Source organism: Bos mutus, chromosome 6 (genome assembly GCF_027580195.1).
Source record: "Bos mutus isolate GX-2022 chromosome 6, NWIPB_WYAK_1.1, whole genome shotgun sequence".
In the NCBI taxonomy this organism is placed as follows: Eukaryota; Metazoa; Chordata; class Mammalia; order Artiodactyla; family Bovidae; genus Bos; species Bos mutus.
The window spans coordinates 85,941,620-85,965,418 of NC_091622.1; the positions used below are offsets into that span (position 1 = coordinate 85,941,620).

Below are 23,799 nucleotides of genomic sequence, written 5' to 3' on the forward strand. Positions count from 1 at the left end.
GTTAAAAGTTAAGCCTCTCATCTGACATACTCAGCAGGGACTCCTCCATCCCCCACCCCACCCTCCATCGTTGTCCCTAGGTTGTTTTTTTTTTTAATTAAAGGAGAGACTTATTTGTCAGTCTCCATATATTTTCAAGCTGTTCAGTTACCACCTCTTGTGCACAACATGCACGCCAGGCAAACAAACTTTAAGAGCACAGCAGATTGAAGCAGCAAGCAAGCCCAGCAGATTGAGCCCCCTGAGCCCGTGTGCTATATGAAGCAAACCAAAACACAGCTGGTGGAGTTAATTTTAGGCTTACCGACCTTGGCAATGTTCTATCAACTGGGGAAAAGCAGCTCTGAATAGGTTCAAAAGGAACCTTCCTCTGCCTTCTCCCCAGGCAGCTAACTAGAAAAGAGGCTGTGTGGTTTAATAGGAAAAACAATTAATTATAAACCATGGTAAATTGGACAGATTAAGAAATTCAGTATTTATTAAGCAAGTCCAAGGCCCATGCAAGAAATCTTTTAAGATGTCTGTCCTATGACTAAGATCCTCAATATAACACTCAAAGTAGCACTTTCAGACAAGTTTTGGGCTTCCTTGGTAGCTTAGTTGATAAAGAATTCACCTGCAATGCAGGAGACCCCGGTTCGATTCCTGAGTTGGAAAGATCCACTGAAAAAGGGATAGGCTACCCACTTCAGTATTCTTAGGCGTCCCTAGTGGCTCAGATGGTAAAGAATCCACCTGCAATGTGGAAGACCTGGGTTCAATCCCTGCATAGGGAAGATCCCCTGGAGAAGGGGAAGGATACCCACTCCAGTATTCTGGCCTGGAGAATTCCATGGACTGTATAGTCCATGGGTTGTAAAGAGTCGGGCACAACTGAGCGACTTCCTTAAAGATTGGCTACTCAAAAACAAAGATAAATTTCTATATCATGGTGCTTTAAGACATCAAAATGGTTTGGCAATGATGAGTGCAGAGGTAAAAGTTTTATTAAATTATGCTGTTTATATAAAATATATCAAGAATTTAAATGCAAGGAGTCAGTTCAGTTCAGTTGCTCAGTCATGTCTGACTCTTTGTAACCCCAAGGACTGCAGCACGCCAGGCCTCCCTGTCCATCACCAGCTCCTGGAGCCTACCCAAACTCATGTCCATCGAGTTGGTGATGCCATCCAATCATCTCATCCTCTGTCATCCCTTTCTTCTTCTGCCTTCAATCTTTCCCAGCAAAAGGGTCTTTTCCAGTGAGTCAGTTCTTCGCATCAGATGGCCAAAGTATTGGAGTTTCAGCTTCAGTCCTCCCAATGAATATTCAGGACAGATTTCCTTTAGGATTGACTGGTTAGATCTCCTTGTAGTCCAAGAGACTCTCAATGCAAGGAGTAAACATATATTATTTACTTCTGAATGCACAGGATCCAATTCTCTGACCACCAAAATAGGTGAGGTCCCTGTAACAGACTCACATACAAAATGAACCTTTCCTTCCTGACACTTACACCGACTTCTAATTTTTATTTGACTGCCTGAATTTACCAATGGTCTATAAAATTCATGATGAAGGTAGTGACTATATCCTTGTTTTTTTGCTCATAGAGGCCCATTATAGACAAGAAATACTTGTCATGTTGATAGATGAATGATTTGTACCTCATCATTTCCCTAAACCTGACATTTTATTGCACAAAATTCACCTTCAAAGGAATGAACAGCTTGAAGAGGAAGGTACTGTATGAGGTTTGGGATCAATGGAAGACCTTTCTTCTATTGTAATACCTTATGTGTTTTGATGCTTTACAGTTTTGCGTGATAAGTGAATGCACTGAGAGACACCAAGCTTCACCAATCAATCTTTAATACTTCCATTCAAATAATATGTCCTTGAGAAGCATTTATAACCATTCTCAAGTCTGTCTTTAATGAAGATATAGAATTAAAATCTAAAGGCCATTGATAAGGATCAGGTTGAATTGTTAGTTATGTTAAATGAGATCATGTAGCATGCCAAAATTCACTTAGAATTTATTCATTCATTTTAAACTGAGGTCATTGTGGGAAGGGGGAAAAGAAATGAACTTTACTGAATTCAGATTGTACTTACAAGCTATGTGATTTTGAGAAAATTACATACATAACCTCTCAAAATTAGTTTCCTTATTTATAAAAGAGGGAATATAACACCTAATATCAACCTGATGGGGAAAACAAGAAACATAGAGATAAAATGTATGAAAAGCTTAGCAGAATTGGCCTATCAGAAATACTCAGGCTTCCCCTGTGGCTCAGCTGATAAAGAATCCACCTGCAATGCGGGAGACCTGGGTTCTATCCCTGGGTTGGGAAGATCCCCTGGAGAAGGGAAAGGTTACCCACTCCAGTATTCTGGCCTGGAAAGAGTAGGACACAACTGAGCAACTTTCACTTTCAGAAATACTCAATAAATGGCATGGCAACCCACTCTAGTGTTCTTGCCTGGGGAATCCCCAAGGACAGAGGGGCCTGGAGGGCTACAGTCCATAGGGTCGCAAAGAGTCGGACATGACTGAGCGACTTAGCACACGTTAATATAAAAGCAAAAATAATATTATGTAATAAACTAATTAGATGGAATAATTACTATTTCAACCTAGATATTATGTAACCAAAACACTCCTGCACAAATGAATGCATTTTATCAGGTTACTAAGAATTTGTTGCCCTGGTATACTTTAGCTCAGGTTTGTTTGTCAGGTATCTATTCTTTCAGAAGCAGATCACATTTCTGAATCAGAAGACAAAAGGTACTCAAGAAATACTGAGGCTCAGGGTTAGCCATAGGGTTTGGATTTTGTGTTTCTTCTCTCTGGCATTAGGAACATTTGCTTTTAGTTTTACAGGTAAAAATACCTTTATATATATATATATGAGTAGAAGAAGCTGGCTAATGTGAGGGCAAGGAAAGAACTCTCTAATCCAAAAATTCATCTTCTATATCAACAATTACAATTTTAAATCCCCGTTAATAGTAATGCTTTTTCTAAATGAGACCTGCTACTTGTTCATTTTCTTTTAATTATGGGAAATTCCAAAACTAAATAAAAAGACACCACAGCATAATCCTTCTCATGTACTTGTCACCTGGCTTTAACAATTCATCTGTATTTCTACTTTCATTCCTCCTCCCATACTATTCTGAAGCACGTTCCAGGCATATTATTTCATCTGCAATTATTTCAGTACGCATTTCTAAAAAAATAAAGGCTCTTAAAAATATAGACACAACATCATCACTGCAATTAATAGTTATTAGTAACATCAAATATCCAATGTTTAAATTTTTTGATTCTCTATAAATGACGCAGACATTTGCTATCGTTCTTTTTGAGACTGCATGTTTGAATCGAGATGCAAATGAACGTATACATTACCACTAGTTGATATGCCTTTTATGTTTCTTTCAACCTCTAAGTTTCTTCAGCTCTATTTTTTCCTTGCGATTCATTTGTTGAAGAAATTAGGTCCTGCATATTTTCCCCACAGTCTGGACTTGCTGCTTCCCTCTATGTTGTGTAATTTAACATGTTCTTTACCATATTCTTCTGTTCCCTGTATTTCCTACAGTTCAGTATATCTCATCGTAGAGACTTGACTAGGTTCAGCTTCTAGTTTGTTGGCAAGACTTCTTAACAGGTGATGATATATTCTTCTGTTAGGATACGCATAAAGTATGGTTTTCTCTCTTGTAATACCAGCAAGCCATTGGTGATCAATTTCTAGATCCATTTGGGGTTGCAAAATGGTGACATTCTAATAATAAGTCAACCATTCTTATTTCATTTTTTAAAACTGAAATACTTCTATAAGGAGAAATTTCCCCGGATCTACTGTTTGGGAACTTGGCTTTAAAATAACTTGGTGTTATTTTCTTTGGGAAAGGTAACATACTGACATGCTGGCAGTGACCAACTTATCCTATAAAAAGGTATAATGAATCATTTTCTTTAAGACTGTAGAAGCCCTCACCTTGAGAAAAAAGGAGAATATAACTACAACTGAGAGAGAGGAAGTAAATGTTGATAAAAAACCTGAGATTTAAAAAAAAAAAAAACAGATATTTGGGAAGAGATGAAAGGAGAAATTTTAGTGCTTACAGGTAGCGCTTTGCTAAGTCTATTCTTATCCAGCATAAAATTCCTATTTGGAAGCTTACCGTAAGGTTTTGAATAATATTTGCTTACTGAGGAGTCCTATATTCTTACCTCCTGTTCAGATCTCTCCCCAGGTTTTGCACAGCACTCAAAGCTCTACCTGACATAGCTACTTTGATGTCTAAAAGACATTTCAGAGCTAACATATCTAACGTGAAACTTTTAGTTTCATCTCAAAATTGTGATTCAGATCTTCCCTATTTCAATAAATGGCAGCACCACCTGCCAGTTACTAAAGACAAAAAAATGAGTAGTCTCTGACTCCTTTCCTCTAATCCCTAGAGTCAATCAATCAATCACCAAGTGCTGTTCATTTTCAGATTATTAACTTCTTTCTCTTATCAATGTCGCTACCCTAAACCATGTCACAACTGCTGAGAAATAACTGGACTATTACAATAGTCTTCTGGCATCCATGCTGACATGCTGGCCTCCTCTAGAACATTCTCCACAAGAAGAGAGAGTGACCCTAAAAATGTCAATCAAGGATCATGAGCTGATAACTGTTGAAGCTGTGTGATGGATTCATTACATCAATTTCTTGCCCTGTTTATATGTTTGAACTTTTCCAAATTAAAAAAAATAAAATGATGGGAATTCTCTGGCAGTCCAGTGATTAGGACTCTGTGCTCTCACTGCTGAGGGCCAGGTCAGGGAACTAAAATCCCGTAAGATGTGCTTTACAGCCAAAAATAATAAATTTAAAAAATAAAACAAAATGTTATTCAGTTTATTTACCTTATTATTATTGTACTTCTTGGATGACTCTTTTATGTTCTTGGAATAAAACTGAAATGTCTTACCTAAGCCTGTGAGCCCCATGTTTACATGTCCTGTGAGCCATGCCTGTGAGCTGTGTTTACATGTCCAGCTTTATCTGATGCCACTCTTCCTGCTCAGGGTGACCCAGCCATAACCAGTCAGTTCTGAGAAACCTTTAAGCTCTTTCTTATCTTAGAGCATGTGTACTTATTATTCCCTCTACTAGAAAATGATCATTCCCTAGCTCTTTGCAAGGTTGGCTCCTTCTCTTCCTTCAAGTTTCAACAAAACTACCCAATCTAAATTAGATCATCCTCCTTTACCATTAATCTCTATCACATTATTCTGTTTATTTTATACCTTACCACAGTTTATAAGTACCTTGTTTGTTTATATATAAGGTGAATGGCTACCCACTCCAATATTCTTGCCTGGAGAATTCCATGGACAGAGGAGTCTGGCAGGCTTCAGTTATGGGGTTGCTAAGAGTTAGACATGACTGAGCCTTATGCAGATGACACCACCCTTATGGCAGAAAGTGAAGAGGAACTAAAAAGCCTCTTGATGAAAGTGAAAGAGGAGAGTGAAAAAGTTGGCTTAAAGCTCAACATTCAGAAAACAAAGATCATGGCATTTGGTCCCATCACTTCATGGGAAATAGATGGGGAAACAGTGTCAGACTTTATTTTTTTGGGCTCCAAAGTCATTGCAGATGGTGATTGCAGCCATGAAATTAAAAGACGCTTACTCCTTGGAAGAAAAGTTATGACCAACCTAGATAGCATATTAAAAAGTGGAGACATTACTTTGCCAACAAAAGTCCATCTAGTCAAGTTTTTCCAGAAGTCATGTATGGATGTGAGAGTTGGACAGTGAAGAAAGCGGAGTGCCAAAGAATTGATGCTTTTGAACTGTGGTGTTGGAGAAGACTCTTGAGAGTCCCTTGGACTGTAAGGAGATCCAACCAGTCCATTATAAAGGAGATCAGCCCTGGGTGTTCTTTGGAAGGACTGATGCTAAAACTGAAAATCCAATACTTTGGCCACCTCATGCGAAGGGTTGACTCATTGGAAAAGACTCTGATGCTGGGAGGGATTGGGGGCAGGAGGAGAAGGGGACGACAGAGGATGAGATGGCTGGATGGCATCACCAACTCGAAGGACCAGAGTTTGGGTGAACTCCAGGAGTTGGTAATGGATAAGGAGGCCTGCAATTCATGGGGTCGCAAAGAGTTGGACACGACTGAACGACTGAACTGAACTAAGCCACTAACATACACATTGGACGCACACTTGTTTATTACAATAAGAAATTAACTTAAATGAATAGTTAAAGATATCTGAAGGTACAGGACTTCCTTGGTGGTCCAGTGGCTAAGACTCTGTAGGCCCAACACAGGGGGCTGGGGTTCAATTCCTAGTCAGGGAACTAGATCCCACGTGCCACAACTAAGAGTTCGCATGCTGCAACTAAGGATCCCGCATGCCACAACAAAGATCGAGGATCCCAAGTGCTGCAACTAAGACTTGGTGCAGCTAAGCAAATAAATACCTTTTAAAAAAGATATTTTAAGGCATATACCCACATTCTATTCTACTCATATTAAAACTCCAATTCTGTGAGAAACTGGTGGATAGAATACAAATTTTAATCATCTTGCTTCATAAACACGGATTTATAAGCAAAGTAAGATTCTGATCAGGAGAGTTACTTCTTGAAATTGAAATTTTAGGAAGATAGTAGTATGCAATATCACCAATATGGATTGGTGAAGGAGAAAGCAGAATTAGAAATCTCTGAATATACCCTCTCTTTGGTTCTAAATTGCCAAATATTTTCAAGTGCTGAATAATTTTAAGTCACAGTCACTGTTTAATTTAAATGCCCAACCTCTGAAATTATATTTTTTATCACTAACATGACACCTCTCTCATTTTTACCACCAATACATCATGTAAGTTTTATCAACTCTTCAGTTCAGGCAATTCTCCTAGTGGGATGATAAAGAAAAACTCAGCAAGTATTTTTGCAGATTCTGTCCTCTGCCAATCATTGTACTTATTCAGAGTCATAGGATTCATTTATATTTAGTTACACCAAAAACAGGCTACATAAGCCAGTCTACCAAACCAATGAGCAGACAGAAACTGTCTGCCAGTCATCTAAAGGATGTCCCTGGCATGACAGAATTTTAGAACTGGAAGATACCTTAGAGATTATGTAATAATCCAAAACCTCATTTTAAAGGGGGTGAGATTGTTCTAATAGATTTACAAACTTACTCTTCCCAAAGTAAAAGATAATATCCTAATCTGGTAATGCAAGTCTTATTTTCAGAAGACACTTAAGGAATTGAATAGTAAATCTGTATCATATTAAAATCTAGAACACAGGGCTTTTATGTCATAAATCCATTATTTTTGTTATAGTAAGATAATGCCTCCTTTTCCCTCTTTTCCAGCATTTTTCCTTTAATCTTTTCAAATTATTCCAGTGACCTCTGCTGTTCCTCAGATAGTACTGAGACTAATATTTTCTTGTTTTTTTTTTAAAATGGTTTGCTTTATCAACATGCCAAACTTATAGTACATAAAGTCAACAGAACACATTTCAACAAAACACGTTTCATACTGGCATCTCCTTCAAGTCTTCCTAAGAGCCCAAGGTGGGTTACAAGCTATATAAAATTAAGTTTTGTTCAAATTCTTTGAAAAGTTACTTGTAGATTTGATGGATCTCATAAGGAAAGAAGATGGACATCTTTCAGTAAAATAAATGGATACCCAAATTCATCATGCTGTGGAAGGCTGGTTATCAGTCCGCAACGTCCATTAAGCATTTATTCGGCTCAAGCGTATTATTGCCATTAGGCACTCTGATGCACAAAACATTCTAGAAGCTAGAAGGAATTCAGTGCCCCTTACAGAGGAACTTGCATTTCACATAGTTAAGGGACCCAGGTCAAAGCTTTATAACCTACAATATCTGCTCAACATACCTTGAGTATGTCACCACAGCAGTTTTCCCGGCTGCTGATGACAGCCCCAGTCTCCTGCAGAGGCAGTGTTGGACCCTGGCTATCTCCTAGTTCTGGCTTTTAAATAAGCCCATAAAACAACCCACTTAGATCCTTTCCTCTTTTCGGGCGGAACCACACCCAAACCATTCCTACCAGATGAAATTCACTCCTCTTTTTACATACTTAGCAGAGAGACTCCACAGCCTTTCATCTGGGCATTCACAGTGGGCAGAACTCTGCTGGCAATTCCATCCCTCAGCGCAGGACCCTGACATCCCAGAGTTGAAGCCAACTTCCTTCCAGATCGCTGACACCCAGCTAAGTAGCTTGAGCGCTCTGCCACCGCCCACAACCTCCAACGGGGTGGACTGGGCTCGACAGGCCGGGCAGCCACCCGGCACTGGCGGGGCGTGGTCCGCGGCTGCCTAGGTGTCCAGAACGTTGGGGACCAGGGGATCGCAGCGGGAGGGGCGGGGTGGGCGCCCTCCGCTCTCGCGAGAGCTCACGAGGTGGGGGCTGCGAGGGGCTGGGGACCGGGAGGTGCGGGAGCGCGCGGCGGCCCTTCTCCGGGGAGCAGGCGAACGGCCCTTTCCCCGCCTTCTTTTCCTTCTCCTCCCATTGAGTGATTCAAGCCGTGCGCTTCCCACTTCCGCCCCCTCTGCGAGCCATTGGAACTAGCGAAGCCAAACAAGTTGCGGCCGCCGAGCAGCTGGCGCTCCCCGCCTCCTCCTCTTCTCCTCCTCCTTGCTCTCCAGGCCTAGCCACTGCCGTCCCGAGGCCCCGCGACCGCCGAGCCCGCAGCCCAAGCCGCGGCCAACATGAGCTTCTTGTTGTGAGTAGCCAGGCCCCGCGCGCGCGCCGGCTTTGTTCAGGCAACCTGGGCCGCGGCCCCTTGCCCGCCCGCCTGGCCCCGCGCCGGGCAGGTCTCCGGGAACCTGTCCCGAGAGCTCGCGCTGCCTCACCGCTGCCGCCTCCCGGGCCGGCTTCGAGCACGCGGGGAATCTCCAGCCCCCAAGGAAGCTCTTTATCCCCGGACCCCGAGTCCCGACAACCTCGATGGATGCCTGCGGCCGCGTTTCTCTACCACCCCATACCCTCCTCTCTTCTGCGTTTGTTTGTTTGCACGCTCTACAGGGATACCTCCCACTCTTCCGCGTGACCAGTACCCGAGGCGTGCAGGGTCGCCTGTTTCCCTCTCCCCTGGCCATTGCTTTTTCCTGGATCCCAGCCACAGAAAATAGAGCTTTAACCTGTCCCCCTAGCATCCTTTACACTCCCCTCTTAGGTTTTAGGAGTGGGTAGTTGGGGCGACAAGTCTCGTGGCTGTAACACACTTAACGCGGCTGCTGGCTGGTCGGGATCCCTTGGTGACAGCCAGGGGTCTTGGGGATGGAGCTCCTGGCTTTCCCGAGGTGCCCCTCCTCCCTGCGTGCTCCCCTGAAGAGCACGGGCTTTTATCTTTCTAGACAATCACCATATAGGGTCTGGTCGTGTGCCCTGGGTTGATTAGGTCCGCTGGGGAGTTAATGATTTGTAAATGCCAACTCCGCGTCACTTTTAGTGCTGGTCATTATTTCCCTTACTTATCTTCAATTGCAGACGAATTGAGGGGGATGGGCAGAAAGATGGGGTGGCTGGAAGGGAGTATGGTGGCAGCAAACAAGCCTCAGGTCCTCTGAAAACAGACCTTAATGCTTTGGGGGACTGCTTTTTTGAAGGCTTGGTTGTGATTCACCTCTGTTTAATCTGTGGTTAGAAAGCTAGTAAAAATTAGGAGATTGAAACCCACCCCATATGCTCTTTTACTGTTGTGGAGAAAATTAGCATTTAAAGATTTATTTTTTTGTCCCAACTTTCTTTTCCTGCCTCCCATGATTTTTCATCATCACACTGGCACCTGAATCCTGAGAACTGAATTCACCCTTATTTCCACAAGCTTATATCTAGAATGTTAATCCTTTTTAGGATGTTTAAGCAAAACTGAGATATCACAGAGGCTAACAGGCAGGTTAGACTTGCTAGTATTTCTGATATGCACAGGGTAGTGAGAGGCCTGGCTTGTCAACCTGCCTTAACACGTTTGAGCTTGTGAAACGTCTTTCTTAGGCTCATCCTGGAAGTTGATTCTGAGTTTGTCAGCTAGGTAGTACTAGATGAGAGGACTGAGTGACTTCATAAAAATCTTCATTTCTTATTTTAGTTTCAGTCAACAAATAAAACATCTCAGCTTGAAACTTTTCATCTTGAGTATTTTTTTTACGTTGCTGATGTTTGATTTCTTCAAGAATTTAAAAGCCATCTTTGAGATAGCAGTGTAGATGGTGTCCTTGACTGCTTCTGATGGGCCTTTGTCTCTGAGAACTCATAGCTAACATTGGCTGAAGCAGGGAAGAACCATATTTGGCTGAAACCAGGAGATAGAGAAAGTTTTGGTGGTATTTTCTGAGTATAAATACAATATTATCCTACTCTTCTGTGGCTCAGTATTTGATAATTACAGAAATGCTGTGGATAAATTCATTTTCCTGAAACATATTAGCTACATAAATCATAAAAAAGAATCTTGTCATAGTTAATGTATATAGTACATGGGCTTTTCAAGGGGCACAGTGGTGAAGAATCCACCTGCCAAGCAGGAAACATGGGTTTGATCCCTGGGTCTAGAAGGTTCCCTGGAGAAGGAAATGGCCACCCACTCCAGTATTACTGCCTGGGAAATCCCATGAACATAAGAGATTGACGGGCTACAGTCCATGTGGTCACAAAGAGTCTGACACAACTTAGCTTCTAAACAACAATAATTTGGAACACAGTTTTTCAGTCAAGTCACATGTAGCCATTAATTAATTCTCAAAGTATTTTGTCCACGTGCTTGACTGTCCAAAAAAGTTAATCTAATATTTTTGGTTTTGATTTTCGTCCACTAGTAGTTTTAAAATATGGAGTAGAGAAATATTGATAATTATCAGAAGTATAGGAACAAAGTTTTGGTTATTATCTATTCATTATTTGGTATAGTTTCCTGGATATTATTTCTGTTCCAACGTATAAGCAGAGAAAGTAAAGTAAAAGCTGCACTTCAGGAGTTAAATACAAATATTTTCCCCAGTTCTTGGAAGCTTGCTTGTAAGGCTGCCATAAGTGGATGAAGGTGAGGGAATAGGGCAATGTGAGATACACATATAAAGGTAATGACTCATAACTTTTGCAGGCTGTAAGATAGAAGGAAAGAATTATTGGTTTTTAAAAATCATTCATATGCAGGCACTGGTGTAGGCACTGGGAATCATTTCTGAACAAAACAGATGAAAATTCCCGCTTTAGTGGAGCTTATTTTCTGGTACATGACCATAAACACTGAACATCAGTACCTTTTATAGTATGGTAGGAGGTTGTCAGTGGACCAAAGTCCCTGATAAAGATGTTTTAGATAGTAAGTGAAGTAATTTTAGGTAATCCTCGGGGGAGGTGTTTAGATAATCTGCAGCAGTGATACCTTCGTGTAGCTTTTATACAAATGGCTCAGAGTAAATTTGCACTTCATATATGAATCTGACTGGGACAAAGCCTTGGTTGTGCTCCATATTGGCCTGTGTATGTCTTCAAATTTAGCTGAACTCCCAGATGGTGCATACAAAATCTTTACAGGAACCTAATTTAACTTTGTAGACTCAAATCTTTAAACACATCCTTAGCACCTGCTGTGTGCTAGGCATTGTGCAAGATGTGAGACTCCAGAAATGGTAGACAGTGTATAAATAGTCATCTGTAAGAGATGCTATGCAAGCCCAGGGATCCAGAGAATACAGAGCATTTTGTCCTGTCCTTTCATGGAAGAAATGATGAATGGAAGGTATAACAGGAGTTATCTAAAAGGGGAAATGGGAGCTTTCAGTCAGAGGAAGCATCGGGAGGCATGAAGTTGCCCGTGAATTCTCCATTTTGTTCAGGTTTGTTCAAGAGGCTGTAGAATTGGGGACTTGGATAGGATCTTTCAGTAACACAGCCTACTCCCCACATCTTGCTCAAGTGGCAAAATCCCAACTTCAGGTTACTCACCTAATTATTAGCCTGGGTAGAATCGGAACACAGTTTTCTTGATTTAGGGCTTTTCCTATCCTGATGTTTAATGAGTATAAAATTCAGGGAGATGTAGGATTAGAGTGAGTTCTTAACAGTATCATTCAACAAATATTAATATATAGTGTGTTCTCTTTGTTTCTAGCATTTTTAGATTGTAGATCTCTTTCGACATATAATTCCACAGAAACATTTGACTAGGAAAAATGAAGTGAAAGTCACTCAGTTGTATCTGACTCTTTGTGACCCCTTGGACTGTAACCCACCAGACTCCTCTGTCCATGGAGTTCTTCAGGCAAGAATACTGGAGTGGGTTGCCATTTCCTTCTCTAGGGGATCTTTCAGACCCAGGGATTGAACTCGGGTCTCCTGCATAGCAGGCAGTTTCTTTACAGATTGAGCCACCAGGAAAGCCCCCCAAGGTGTAATTTCCTAATGTAAGACTACTCAGTTGGAACAGAGTTTAAATATAGTTAACTTTAAAATGGAAATTCATAGGAAAGGTGGTTTAGGAATGTGAATGAATATAAGCCAAACCTGTTTCTGTATAGGAAGAAACAAAGAGTTTGGGCAAGGAAGGAAGAAAGAAAAGAAATATTTATTAAGCATTATGGTGGACCACTGCCATTTGTGTTTTCAAAAAAATAGCAGTTTAGGAAAGGGGACCCAGGTTTTCAGCTGTGTTAATATCTGTCCCTCCGTCTGTCTCTTCTGCTTCTCCCTTCTCCTTTCTTTCAAAGACCCCTCCATCCCACCCATCCCAGCATCTTTGTTTTCATTCAGACGATTTAACTGATTTTAGTACCTGAACATCGTCACCTATAAAAGAAACTCATAGTAAAATAACCTAAGTGCTATGTACCAGGCACTAAATGCTTTAAATAAGTAGTTTAATAACAAATAGGAACTCCATTTTTACAGATGAAGAAACTGACAAAGAGGAGTTAAATAATTCGCTCGAAATTCTGTGGCCAGTCCGTGGGGTAGCTGGATTTTAAATCCTGGCAGTCTCAATCCAGAGAACCTGCCTCATATTACCTTTATCTATAATTGATAAAATTATATAAAAAGGTAGTGTTCAAACGGGCCTTGTTTTTCAGAGAAGTCTTCCATTACCAGGTATTAATATCTCGTACTGTTAGGACTGTTTTCTAAGGTTCATCAAGAATGTAATGGTGGAAGAGAAAATCAGATCAGATCAGTCGCTCAGCCGTGTCCGACTCTTTGCGACCTCATGAATCGCAGCACGCCAGGCCTCCCTGTCCATCACCAACTCCCGGAGTTCACTCAAACTCACATCCATCGAGTCAGTGATGCCATCCAGCCATCTCATCCTCTGTCGTCCCCTTCTCCTCCTGCCCCCAATCCCTCCCAGCATCAGAGTCTTTTCCAATGAGTCAACTCTTTGCATGAGGTGGCCAAAGTACTGGAGTTTCAGCTTTAGCATCATTCCTTCCAAAGAAATCCCAGGGCTGATCTCCTTCAGAATGGACTGGTTGGATCTCTTTGCAGTCCAAGGGACTCTCAAGAGGCTTCTCTAACACCACAGTTCAAAAGCATCAATTCTTTGGCACTCAGCTTTCTTCACAGTCCAACTCTCACATCCATACATGACCATGGAAAAACCATGGCCTTGACTAGACAGACCTTTGTTGGCAAAGTAACGTCTCCACTTTTTAATATGCTATCTAGGTTGGTCATAACTTTTCTTCCAAGGAGTAAGAGTCTTTTAATTTCATGGCTGCAGTCACCATCTGTAGAAACCTTTAAATTTAAATAATACTTTAACATTATTTTTAACTTTTAGTGGATGAATAATACACATTTTGGTGAAATCACAAAATACTGATAAGAAAAGGAAGAAAATAAAAATCTCTCATAATTGCACCTTCAGAGATAGCTATTGTATTTTGTGATGTTACTTCCTAATCTTTTCCATCATGTTTTGTTTGTATATATTTAAAAATATACAAATGGATCTCTACTGTGCATAGATCAAGTTTTTCACCTGTGAATTTTTTATGTCAGTATACTACTGCAGCATCACTTTGAGTGTCTATTGACCAAGTATTATCTTAACAGTTTTGTTGTTTGTTAACCCGATTAATATGGTATGTTTGTTTTGCAGAGGGAATTGAAGTCAGTTTGGTCATGTTTTCAGAACTGTAGTTTTGGGAATTGTGACTACTTGGCTGGCCTTGGTTTACTTTTACCATCTGATACAGAGTTGCATTTGTTTTACATTACTGAGTGCAAAATAATCCCTGTTTGATTACTTTTACCATTAATGATTTTTTTTCTTGATATAAAGAGTTCTTGTACCTTTAGAGTTTTGGATATATGAAAACACATGTAATACTTCTCTTTAGTTGTATATTTGATTAGGAGATATTGAAGTGGGGCTTTCCTGATGGCTCTATGTGTAAAGAATCTGCCTGCAATTCAGGAGCCACAAGAGACTCTGGTTTAATCCCCCGGTTGGGAAGATCCCCTGGAGAAGGAAATGGCAAACCCCTGCAGAATTCTTGCCTGAAAAATCCCATGGACAGAGGAGCCTGACAGGCTATAATCCAAAGGGTTATAATTAATATTTATTTTTTAGGAGCTGTTTTGGGACTATATACCTATCCCCTTCCTCATTCCATTTTCACCTATGAGTTCTGATGTCTGTTGAAATTTCTTTTCTGTATTATTATTATGATGCTTGACAATGTTCTCATCCTATCACTGCTTTTATATTTATTATGTGACATTTTTACTGTAAGGGAGCCTTTATCCATTCCATTAATTAATTTTTTAATATCAGCATGGGCTCATGGGTTTCTGTTTTATTTAATGAGTTAATTTTGACCATCATAGCTTATTTTGGTGCTCACATTGTCTCAGTTTTGGCTAGTGGAAGTCCTCTTGAGGCTGTCTTCTGGGTCCCTTTGATTCGTTCCTGTCTTTCTCTGAGCACTCCATTCCTTTCAGCACCATCAGACATTCCCGGTTTATCGTATACTTTCCATGCCTCAACCCTGGGGTGGACCACTTCCCTGAGGGCCTTGGTTCTAGCCAGCAGTGGATAGTATTTGGGAACCAGAATTTAGGTGATAGGTGTCCTCATTACTGCAGATGTTTTGCTGCTCCCGGCCATCTCATTGGCCAATGCTAGAAAAATCCATACCCACACGAATTTAAATCCAAATACTTTTTCTATGTCTGTTCATCTGTATTGAATGAATTCACACTAATACTTGTAGTTCTGAGCACAAGGTTCCTCAGAGTCTCATCTCTTTACATATTTTTCACTTCCTTCTTTGTCAGTGAGAAACCTGGCTCTTATACTCAGTATACTTAGTTGTTCAGACCTCTCTGAAGCAATTCTCCTAACTCTGCCTGACCACCTCTCTTGTGGCTTGGCCTCCAGCTGTCATCCAGCCACCATTACTCCTCTCCTGAGCACGTGTGGACCCCCACTTCGGCTGTAATAAGGATGAAAGCAGTCTGATACTCCATTGTGTGCGGTATGAGTGTGATAGTAATCTAATTTATTTCCCCATGGATCCTGTGTTTAAGACTGATACCTCAGACATGTTGGGAGGATAGTTTATCCTGAATGTAAAAGTTCTAGCTCAATAAATTGTAGTTCCATGTAGCAGTGATATCTAGTTTGTTGTCAACATCTCAACAGTGTGATGGTTGCTTGTAGCTGTTCTTGTTTTTTATAAACATAGTCATCATTTCTGATGACCAAATCAGAGCCAATTTCTATAGGTTTATTATCATATGTATTAGTGCTACTTTGATTTTCTGAAATTAGAACTTAAAAGCAGGAGTTTGAAGGTAAATAAACATATTTGGGTAATAGTCTAAGAACCTCATAGCCAGGTGGCCTTATTCTTATTATTTGCAGTGGAAAGACTGGGTCTTATTTTATTGCTACTATTGTTTTTATCTTTTTGCCTAAGTTCTCCTGTTCTCAAACTGAAATTTGATGAGAACAGTTTAGTAGTTGTAGTATTGGGTATTGATTTTTGTGAGTTTCTTTGTGGGGATAGTTAATGGTTTAACTTAAATACTTTTTATTATTCAGTATAAACATAGAATAAAGTGGAAGCAGTAGGAGTCAAAGTCTTTTATGACAACTTTTCTGGAGTCTTGATGCCCAGGTGGGCAGCAGCATGATCCCCTCTTTAGAGAATCTGTTTGCTGGTGGCCTGTATCATTAGATTTAACTACTAAAGTAGCTCTTTGTTTAAAAACTCCCCATTGGTTATAGGTTTTACTCACATATGCCTGGCTCCATTCTCCCTAGCCCTTCCTCAAACCCTACCAAATGTTCAGCTGGTTCTCTTAGTTTCAACTCTTAGAAATTGCACTTTTGAGCCAGTGAACAACAAACCATTTTGTCAAAACTGAAGTCTCTCAACTGGAGCACGGCATTGTTTGGAGTACTGATGCTTGTGTCTCCACCCTATTTGTTAAGGACTCCCAAAGGAGTCTTTATCTGTCAGACTGTTCAACCTTTAAATTAATCCTTTCTTAAACTTTTCAAGCTTTTAATTTAAGAAATGGCAATTTATCAAGAACTGCAATTTAAAAAAAAATTTTTTTTTTTTTTTTTCAGATTATAGTGAGAGCCAAACTACCAAAAAATACAATTCTAAGTGGCTAGACATTGGGAAGGTGTTCCTCAGTTGAACTGTACTAATTTTAGCTTTTGCTGAAGTGGGAGCATCTTTGTAAGGTGTTGGGACTGTATTGTCAGATGACGACTAGGTTCTAGAGATACCTTTACCCTTTTTTGTCATTGAATATTTAAAAGAAAGTATCACTGTCATTTCATTTAGCACCATTGGGACGAAAGGTTACTCTTGACCCTCTGGTGACAGAAGGTCATCTCCTGGGCTGAGGAGATCAATATCTATATATAACTCTTGAGAAGTCTACTTTAGACAAAGCTGGAGCTTTGGCATCACTTAGGAGATGGGAATACAAGACCACCTGACCTGCCTCTTGAGAAACCTATATGCAGGTCAGGAAGCAACAGTTAGAACTGGACATGGAACAACAGACTGGTTCCAAATAGGAAAAAGAGTACGTCAAGGCTGTATATTGTCACTGTGCTTATTTAACTTATATGCAGAGTACATAATGAGAAATGCTGGGCTGGAAGAAGCACAAGCTGGAATCAAGATTGCCAGGAGAAATATCAATAACCTCAGATATGCAGATGACACCACCCTTATGGCAGAAAGTGAAGAGGAGCTAAAAAGCCTCTTGATGAAAGTGAAAGTGGAGAGTGAAAAAGTTGGCTTAAAGCTCCACATTCAGAAAATGAAGATCATGGCATCTGGTCCTATCACTTCATGGGAAATAGATGGGGAAACAGTGTCAGACTTTATTTTTGGGGGCTCCAGAATCACTGCAGATGGTGGCTGCAGCCATGAAATTAAAAGACTCTTACTCCTTGGAAGAAAAGTTATGACCAACCTAGATAGCATATTAAAAAGTGGAGACGTTACTTTGCCAACAAAGGTCCGTCTAGTCAAGGCCATGGTTTTTCCAGTGGTCATGTATGGATGTGAGAGTTGGACTGTGAAGAAAGCTGAGTGCTGAAGAATTGATGCTTTTGAACTGTGGTGTTAGAGAAGCCTCTTGAGAGTCCCTTGGACTGCAAAGAGATCCAACCAGTCCATTCTGAAGGAGATCAGCCCTGGGATTTCTTTGGAAGGAATGATGTTAAAGCTGAAACTCCAGTACTTTGGCCACCTCATGCAAAGAGTTGACTCATTGGAAAAGACTCTGATGCTGGGAGGGATTGGGGGCAGGAGAGAAGGGGACAACAGAGGATGAGATGGCTGGATGGCATCACTGACTCGATGGATGTGAGTATGAGTGAACTTCGGGAGTTGGTGATGGACAGGGAGGCCTGGCGTGCTGCGATTCATGGGGTGGCAAAGAGACACGACTAAGTGATTTAACTGAACTGAACTGACTGAGGAGTGATTTTAAAAAGCACCTTCAAGTTTGAGAAGTTTTAGACAATAGTAAGTGGAGTTTGTCTGTATATTGAGTTAAATGATTCAAAATAAAGAAGAAAATTCTTTGGTGTTCAGCATAACACTACCTCTGTCCTTGAGAGACTCTGCGAGGCCCTGACAAAGATTCTTTACTTGACCACACTTTGGTCAGGTCTTGAACCTTCTCCTAGGCCTATCTGCGCACTTCCTTATAAAAAGTCTAGCTTTAGTAAGAACCCTGCTGGTCGGTTTAACTAGAATCCCCTGCCACCCTCAGGATCTGATCTGCTTCCTCATCCACCACCATCCCTCAGGTGATGTCTGATCACCTCGGCCTGTGTTCAACAAGAATCCTGTTCAGTTCAGTTCAGTCGCTTAGTCATGTCCGACTCTTTGCGACCCCATGGACTATTAAGAATCCTGTTAAGTCAGTTTAACCAGGACTGCCCCCCGACCCAGCCCCGTTCCCCTGATAGATTGTCTTGGTAATTTTTTCATTCACCCCTGCACCTTGCTCCTTGGTTATAAGTTCCCACTTGCCTTACCAATGCTGTATTTGGAGTGGAACTCAATCTGTCTATCCTACTGTAAAATCCCACTGCAGTAGCCCCTATAGCTGCCTGATTGTTCCTGAATAAAGTCTGCCTTAACCATTTTTAACAAATGTCAGTGAGTATTATTTTTTCTTTAACAGTCCTCAAGGTTAAATTCTCTGGTTGTCTTTACACACATATAATTATTTATAATTATTATTTAAGGTCTTATCCTCTTTCCTAGACTGTAAGTTTCATGAGGTTTGTTCACTGTTTTATTTCCCAGCATGTTAGTACATGTTTGGCATGTACTTGCTTGGCAAGTATGTCCTCAGTAGATAGATATTTTTGATTAACTGAAGGTTGTCATAGAACAGTGGCTTGTGAGTGAGGAGACCTGGGTTTTAAGAGTCTTTGGTCTGTCACTGGCCATGTGACTTTGGACACATCAGTTAATTTTTTCTGTTTTCTCTGTTTACTGGGGCTAAAGAAATGCCTGTGCCATTGGGTAAATGTGAGAATTAAATGAGAGAATGTATATGGAGGTTTTCAACAACCAGAGAATCCTGTACATGAAATTCCCAAGCCAGTATGTAAACTCTTTCTGAATTCAGATTTTTTTTTTAGCTATCTTGGCATGGTATTGCTGAATATTACAATACGTATTTATTGGCATCGCCTATGTATAATAAGCAGAGTGTTATTAGCTGCTAGTGGCAGGAGAAGAAAGGTAGCAGTTCAGAAATAAAATGTGGTCTGTGTTTTCAGGAATCTTAAAATTGGAGACTGGAATGTTAATATGGATGTGCTCTTCAGTAATTTTTTTTAATTCATTGGTTTCAAGTCCAGTGGTTAATGAAGGTTAAAGATTATTGAGATTATTATTAATGTCCCATGGAGTGTACAAACATCTTTGTATGAAATAGAGAAGCATTTATAAAAGTTGTAAGATGGGACTTCCTGGCCGTCCAGTGGTTAAGACTCAGCACTTCCAGTGAAGGGAGTGAGGGTTCTGTCCCTGTTTGGGGAACTAAGATCCTGCATGCTGCATGGTGGCTAAGAAAAAAAATTTTTTTTTTCGATGGGTCTGGTATGTATGTGCTGCAGAAGTTTTGCAGATACTTGCTTCTCTATTTTTAAGCAGAGGCTGTTTCTATGAGGATGGGTTTGAGGGACCATTTTGCTTAGTTTAGGCACTGCTGCTTCTATTGCTCCATTCTAGCATCACATTTTTTGTTTTTGTTTTGGCTGTACTGCAAGGATTGAGCCCAGGCCACGGCAAGGAAAGCGAGCCTAACCACTGGACCTCCAGGGAATTCCATGGCATGGTGGGGAGGATGGGTGTGTGTGTGTCTGTGTGTTCTTTTCTGGTTTTTTGGCTTTGCAACGTGTGGGATCTTAGTTCCCCACCAGGGATTGAACCCACACCTCGCTGCCTTTGAAGCACGTTATCTTAACCACTGGACTACCAGGGAAGTCCCACGTTGTGTTTTTTTAATACTGAAATGAGGTGGCTGGAATCCTTTGACCCAGTTTTTTCTGCAGTTCACTTGGGTATCTCAAGTAGAGATTGGAATGGGCTGGAAGGGGTTGGCAAATCCCAAGATGTAGAGGGCCCTCGTGATAATGATGTTTGCTTACCAGTTCAGCCTCCTCTGCTCCTTCCTTCCTTGTCTACCCCTCCACCCGCTTCCCACTCCATTCCCTCCCCGTGTCCCTACCCCCCAACCCGTTTAACCCCTTTATTCCCACTTCTTTCAACAGACATTTCTCCCAAGCCAGCCTACCTTTGTAAAATGTCGTTCCTGTTGTTCTGGCTAGACTGCCCTTCTCCATCCCATCCCCATTTCTTTAGTTCAGGCATTCGTGCATGCTCATGCATGTCCAACTCTTTGCGACTCCATGGACTGTACTTACTAGGCAAAAATACTAGAGTGGCCTACCATTTCCACCTCCAGGGGATCTTACCCACCCAGGGATTGAGCTGTGTCTCCTGTCTGCTGCATTGGCAGGCTGATTCTTTCTGGAGCCAACTACTTTTCTCTGACTTATGCTTCCTTCCCAATCTGTTAGATATCATGTCAGTGTCCTCCTCCACAGTCCTTATTATAGCTCCTATCAAAAAGATGTTATACTTGTCGGTTTTCAGGCCTTTCTCCTCATCAGAGTATGTGACCTCTTTGAGGATGCAGCAGTTTCAAAAGTCATTTTTAAATCTCTTATCATTTAGCATAGTACTACATATTTGATACTTGGTCACGATTTTTTACATTTGTTATCAATGTAACATGTGGAATCTAAAAAATGATACAAGTAAACTTATGTACAAAACAGACTCACAGACTTAGAAAACAAACTTACGGTTACCTAAGGGGATGGGATGGGGGAGGTGGAGGGAAAGATAAATTAGAAGTAAAAAAATTTTTCAAGTATTGTCATAGTGGTAGGTGAAAGTATGAGTGATTTCTCCTTTATTCTGCTCTAATTTTCCCCTCCCAGAGACTTTTACTCATTGGAAAAGACCCTGCTACTGGGAAAGATTGAGGGCAGGAGGAGAAGGGGGCGACAGAGGATGAGATGGTTGGATGGCATCACTGACTTGATGGACGTGGGTTTGGGTGGACTCCAGGAATTGATGATGGACAGGGAGGCCTGGCGTGCTGCGGTTCATGGGGTTGCAAAGAGTCGGACATGACTGAGCGACTGAACTGAACAGAGACTTTTGGAGAAATGGAAATAGGTGACTATCATATACAGAAAAATCTGAAACACTCATTTATTGAATCTTTATTTTATAATTTTGTATAGAGACGTGGTTGTCTTATCCTTTCAAAGACTTAACGTATGCCAGGCACATTCTCTGCCTGCCACTGTAGACTGTGTTCCAACAGCAGTGAGTGCGAGTGCTCACATCCCTGCATCCCCTACCACCATCACACCACTGAGAATCCTAATCATAAGAACTTCTTGGCCTTCATATATGTATATATCCAGTAGTCACGTACATATGTGAGTTGGGCCATAAAGAAGGCTGAGCGCAGAATTGATGCTTTTGAATTGTGGTGCTAGGGAAGACTCTTGAGAGTCCTTGGGACAGCAAGGGAATCAAACCAGTCAATCCTAAAGGAAATGAACCCTGAACATTCATTGGAAGGACTGATGCTGAAGCTGAAGCTCCAATACTTTGGCCATCTGATGTGAAGAACCGACTCATTGGAAAAGACCCTGATGCTGGGACCCAGGTTGAAGGCAGGAGGAGAAGATGACAAAAGAGGATGAGATGGTTGGATGGCACTACTGACTCAATGGACATGAGTTTGAGCAAGCTCTGGGAGTTGGTGATGGACAGGGAAGTCTGGCATGCTGCAGTCCATGGGGTCACAAAGTGTTGGACACGACTGAGCAACTGAACTCAACTGAATAATTAGTGATGTTGGGTATCTTTTCATGTGCTTAATCAGCCATCTGTATGTATTCTTTGGGTAACTGTCTTTAGGTCTTTGCCCATTTTTGACTGGGTTATTTTTTTTGTTATTGATTTGCTTGTCTTCTTTATTTCTAATGGCATACTTAGGCTGCTTGCTTTTATTGTCATCAACCTTTTTACTCTTCATCTTAAAAGGTGAAATTAACATCTTTTATGTTGAAATTTAGAATGCAGTTTTTTAACAAGTGAAATTTAAAAATTAATAGTCATGTGAAAAGTAACAGTAGAATGTAATTATTCCCATATGGCTCAGTGGTAAAGAACCCGCCTGCCAACACAGGAGATGCAGGTTCAATCCCTGGGTCAAGAAGATCCTCTGGAGGAGGAAATGGCAACCCATTCTAGTGTGCTTGCCAGGAGAATTCCATAGACCAAGGATCCTGGAGGGTTACAGTCCTGGGGTGGTAAGGAGTCGTTCATGCCTGAGCATGTTGCATACAGGAAAATACTACTTTTCTCCAAGATAAGCACGAATTATCCATAGAGGTGGATTTAATTACAGAATGAGATATTTAACTCCAATTGAATTACCTGTTTCTTAGTTATCTTTATGATATTTTAATGCAGATAGGCAACTGATAATTTAATGCAAGTAATCAACATGTTCGGGAAACAGGTGACATACTGTAAAAATGACCTATAGATTCTGGAGGTAGATGTAAAACTGCTTTTCACTTATTACTCTCAATGCATTTATTGCCTTTCTTATGAAATCTGATAGAGAGCTCTGCCAGGGTTTTTCTCTCTGGATTATTTCAAAGTGGAGAGTCTTTTCCCCAAACTATGAAGAAGTAGTTGTGTCTAATTGCTAGTGACTGAAGAATATGCCTTTCTGATATGCTTATTGTTTTTGAGTACTTACTAGTCAAACTGTGGTAAGCAAAAGTAAGTTATATGTTATGAAAATTCAGAACACCTTCATTTTATCAATAAATACTTTGCATAATTTTATGTGTGAGAAACCATGCTAGTTTTGATTAATTTGTTCTTTTTTTTTCATGGCAGTTCTGATATTCACATTTCACTTAGTTCATAAGAAACTGGGAAGAAAGGAAGAGAATCTTGCATTAGTTTTATGTGTTTTTTCTCTTTGATGGTTTTCACTCATTTGTGTTACTCTTTCTCAGTTTTGGGCTTCCCTGGTGGCTCAGTGGTGAAGAATCTGACTGAAGTTCAGGAAACACAGGTTCAATCCCTGGGTTGGAAAGATTGCCTGGAGGAGGGCATGGCAACCCCTTCCAGTATTCTTCCCTGCAGAATCCCATGGACAGAGGAGTCTGGCAGGCTGCCATCCATAGGGTTGCAAAGAGTCATACACAACTGAAAAGACTTAGCATGCATGCATGCTCTTAGCTTTAAATGGCCATAGTTGAAGCCCTTTCCAGGTACTGGGGAGTATAGCTGAATCTCAGATAATATGAAATGTAACTTTTGTAGTTGACAATATTAGGATTAAAGGGGCTTTTTTTTTTTTAATTGTACCTTTCTTGTACAATACAGTTCTTGTTCTGCCTTTGGTTCCCAGGTTTGCCTGCATCTATGTATTATTTTCCATAGGGACTTTCCTGACATACTACTATCTATCCATGAGTCCTTTCTTGTTTTTTGTTGTTGTTCAGTCTCTCAGTCATGTCTGACTTTTTGCAACCCCATGGACTGCAGCATGCCAGGCTTCCCTGTCCTGCATCTCCTGGAGCTTGCTCAAACTCATGTCCATTGAGTCGGT

The 23,799-nt window shown here is 40.9% G+C and overlaps 1 protein-coding gene across 2 annotated transcripts in view; it reads left to right on the top strand.

The window, feature by feature from the left end:
- MOB1B (MOB kinase activator 1B) overlaps window positions 1-23,799 on the top strand; it is a 93,274-nt gene that overhangs the window by 26,631 nt on the left and 42,844 nt on the right. Inside the window, exon 1 of one of the 2 annotated variants that reach the window (XM_005897053.3) lies at window positions 8,533-8,797. The exons of the other annotated variant lie outside the window; for it this stretch is intronic. Within the exon in view, the coding sequence (XP_005897115.2) occupies window positions 8,784-8,797 (14 nt within the window). The 5' untranslated portion in view covers window positions 8,533-8,783. Of the gene's footprint in view, window positions 1-8,532; window positions 8,798-23,799 lie in introns of those variants that run through there. 2 annotated transcript variants of the gene reach the window in all.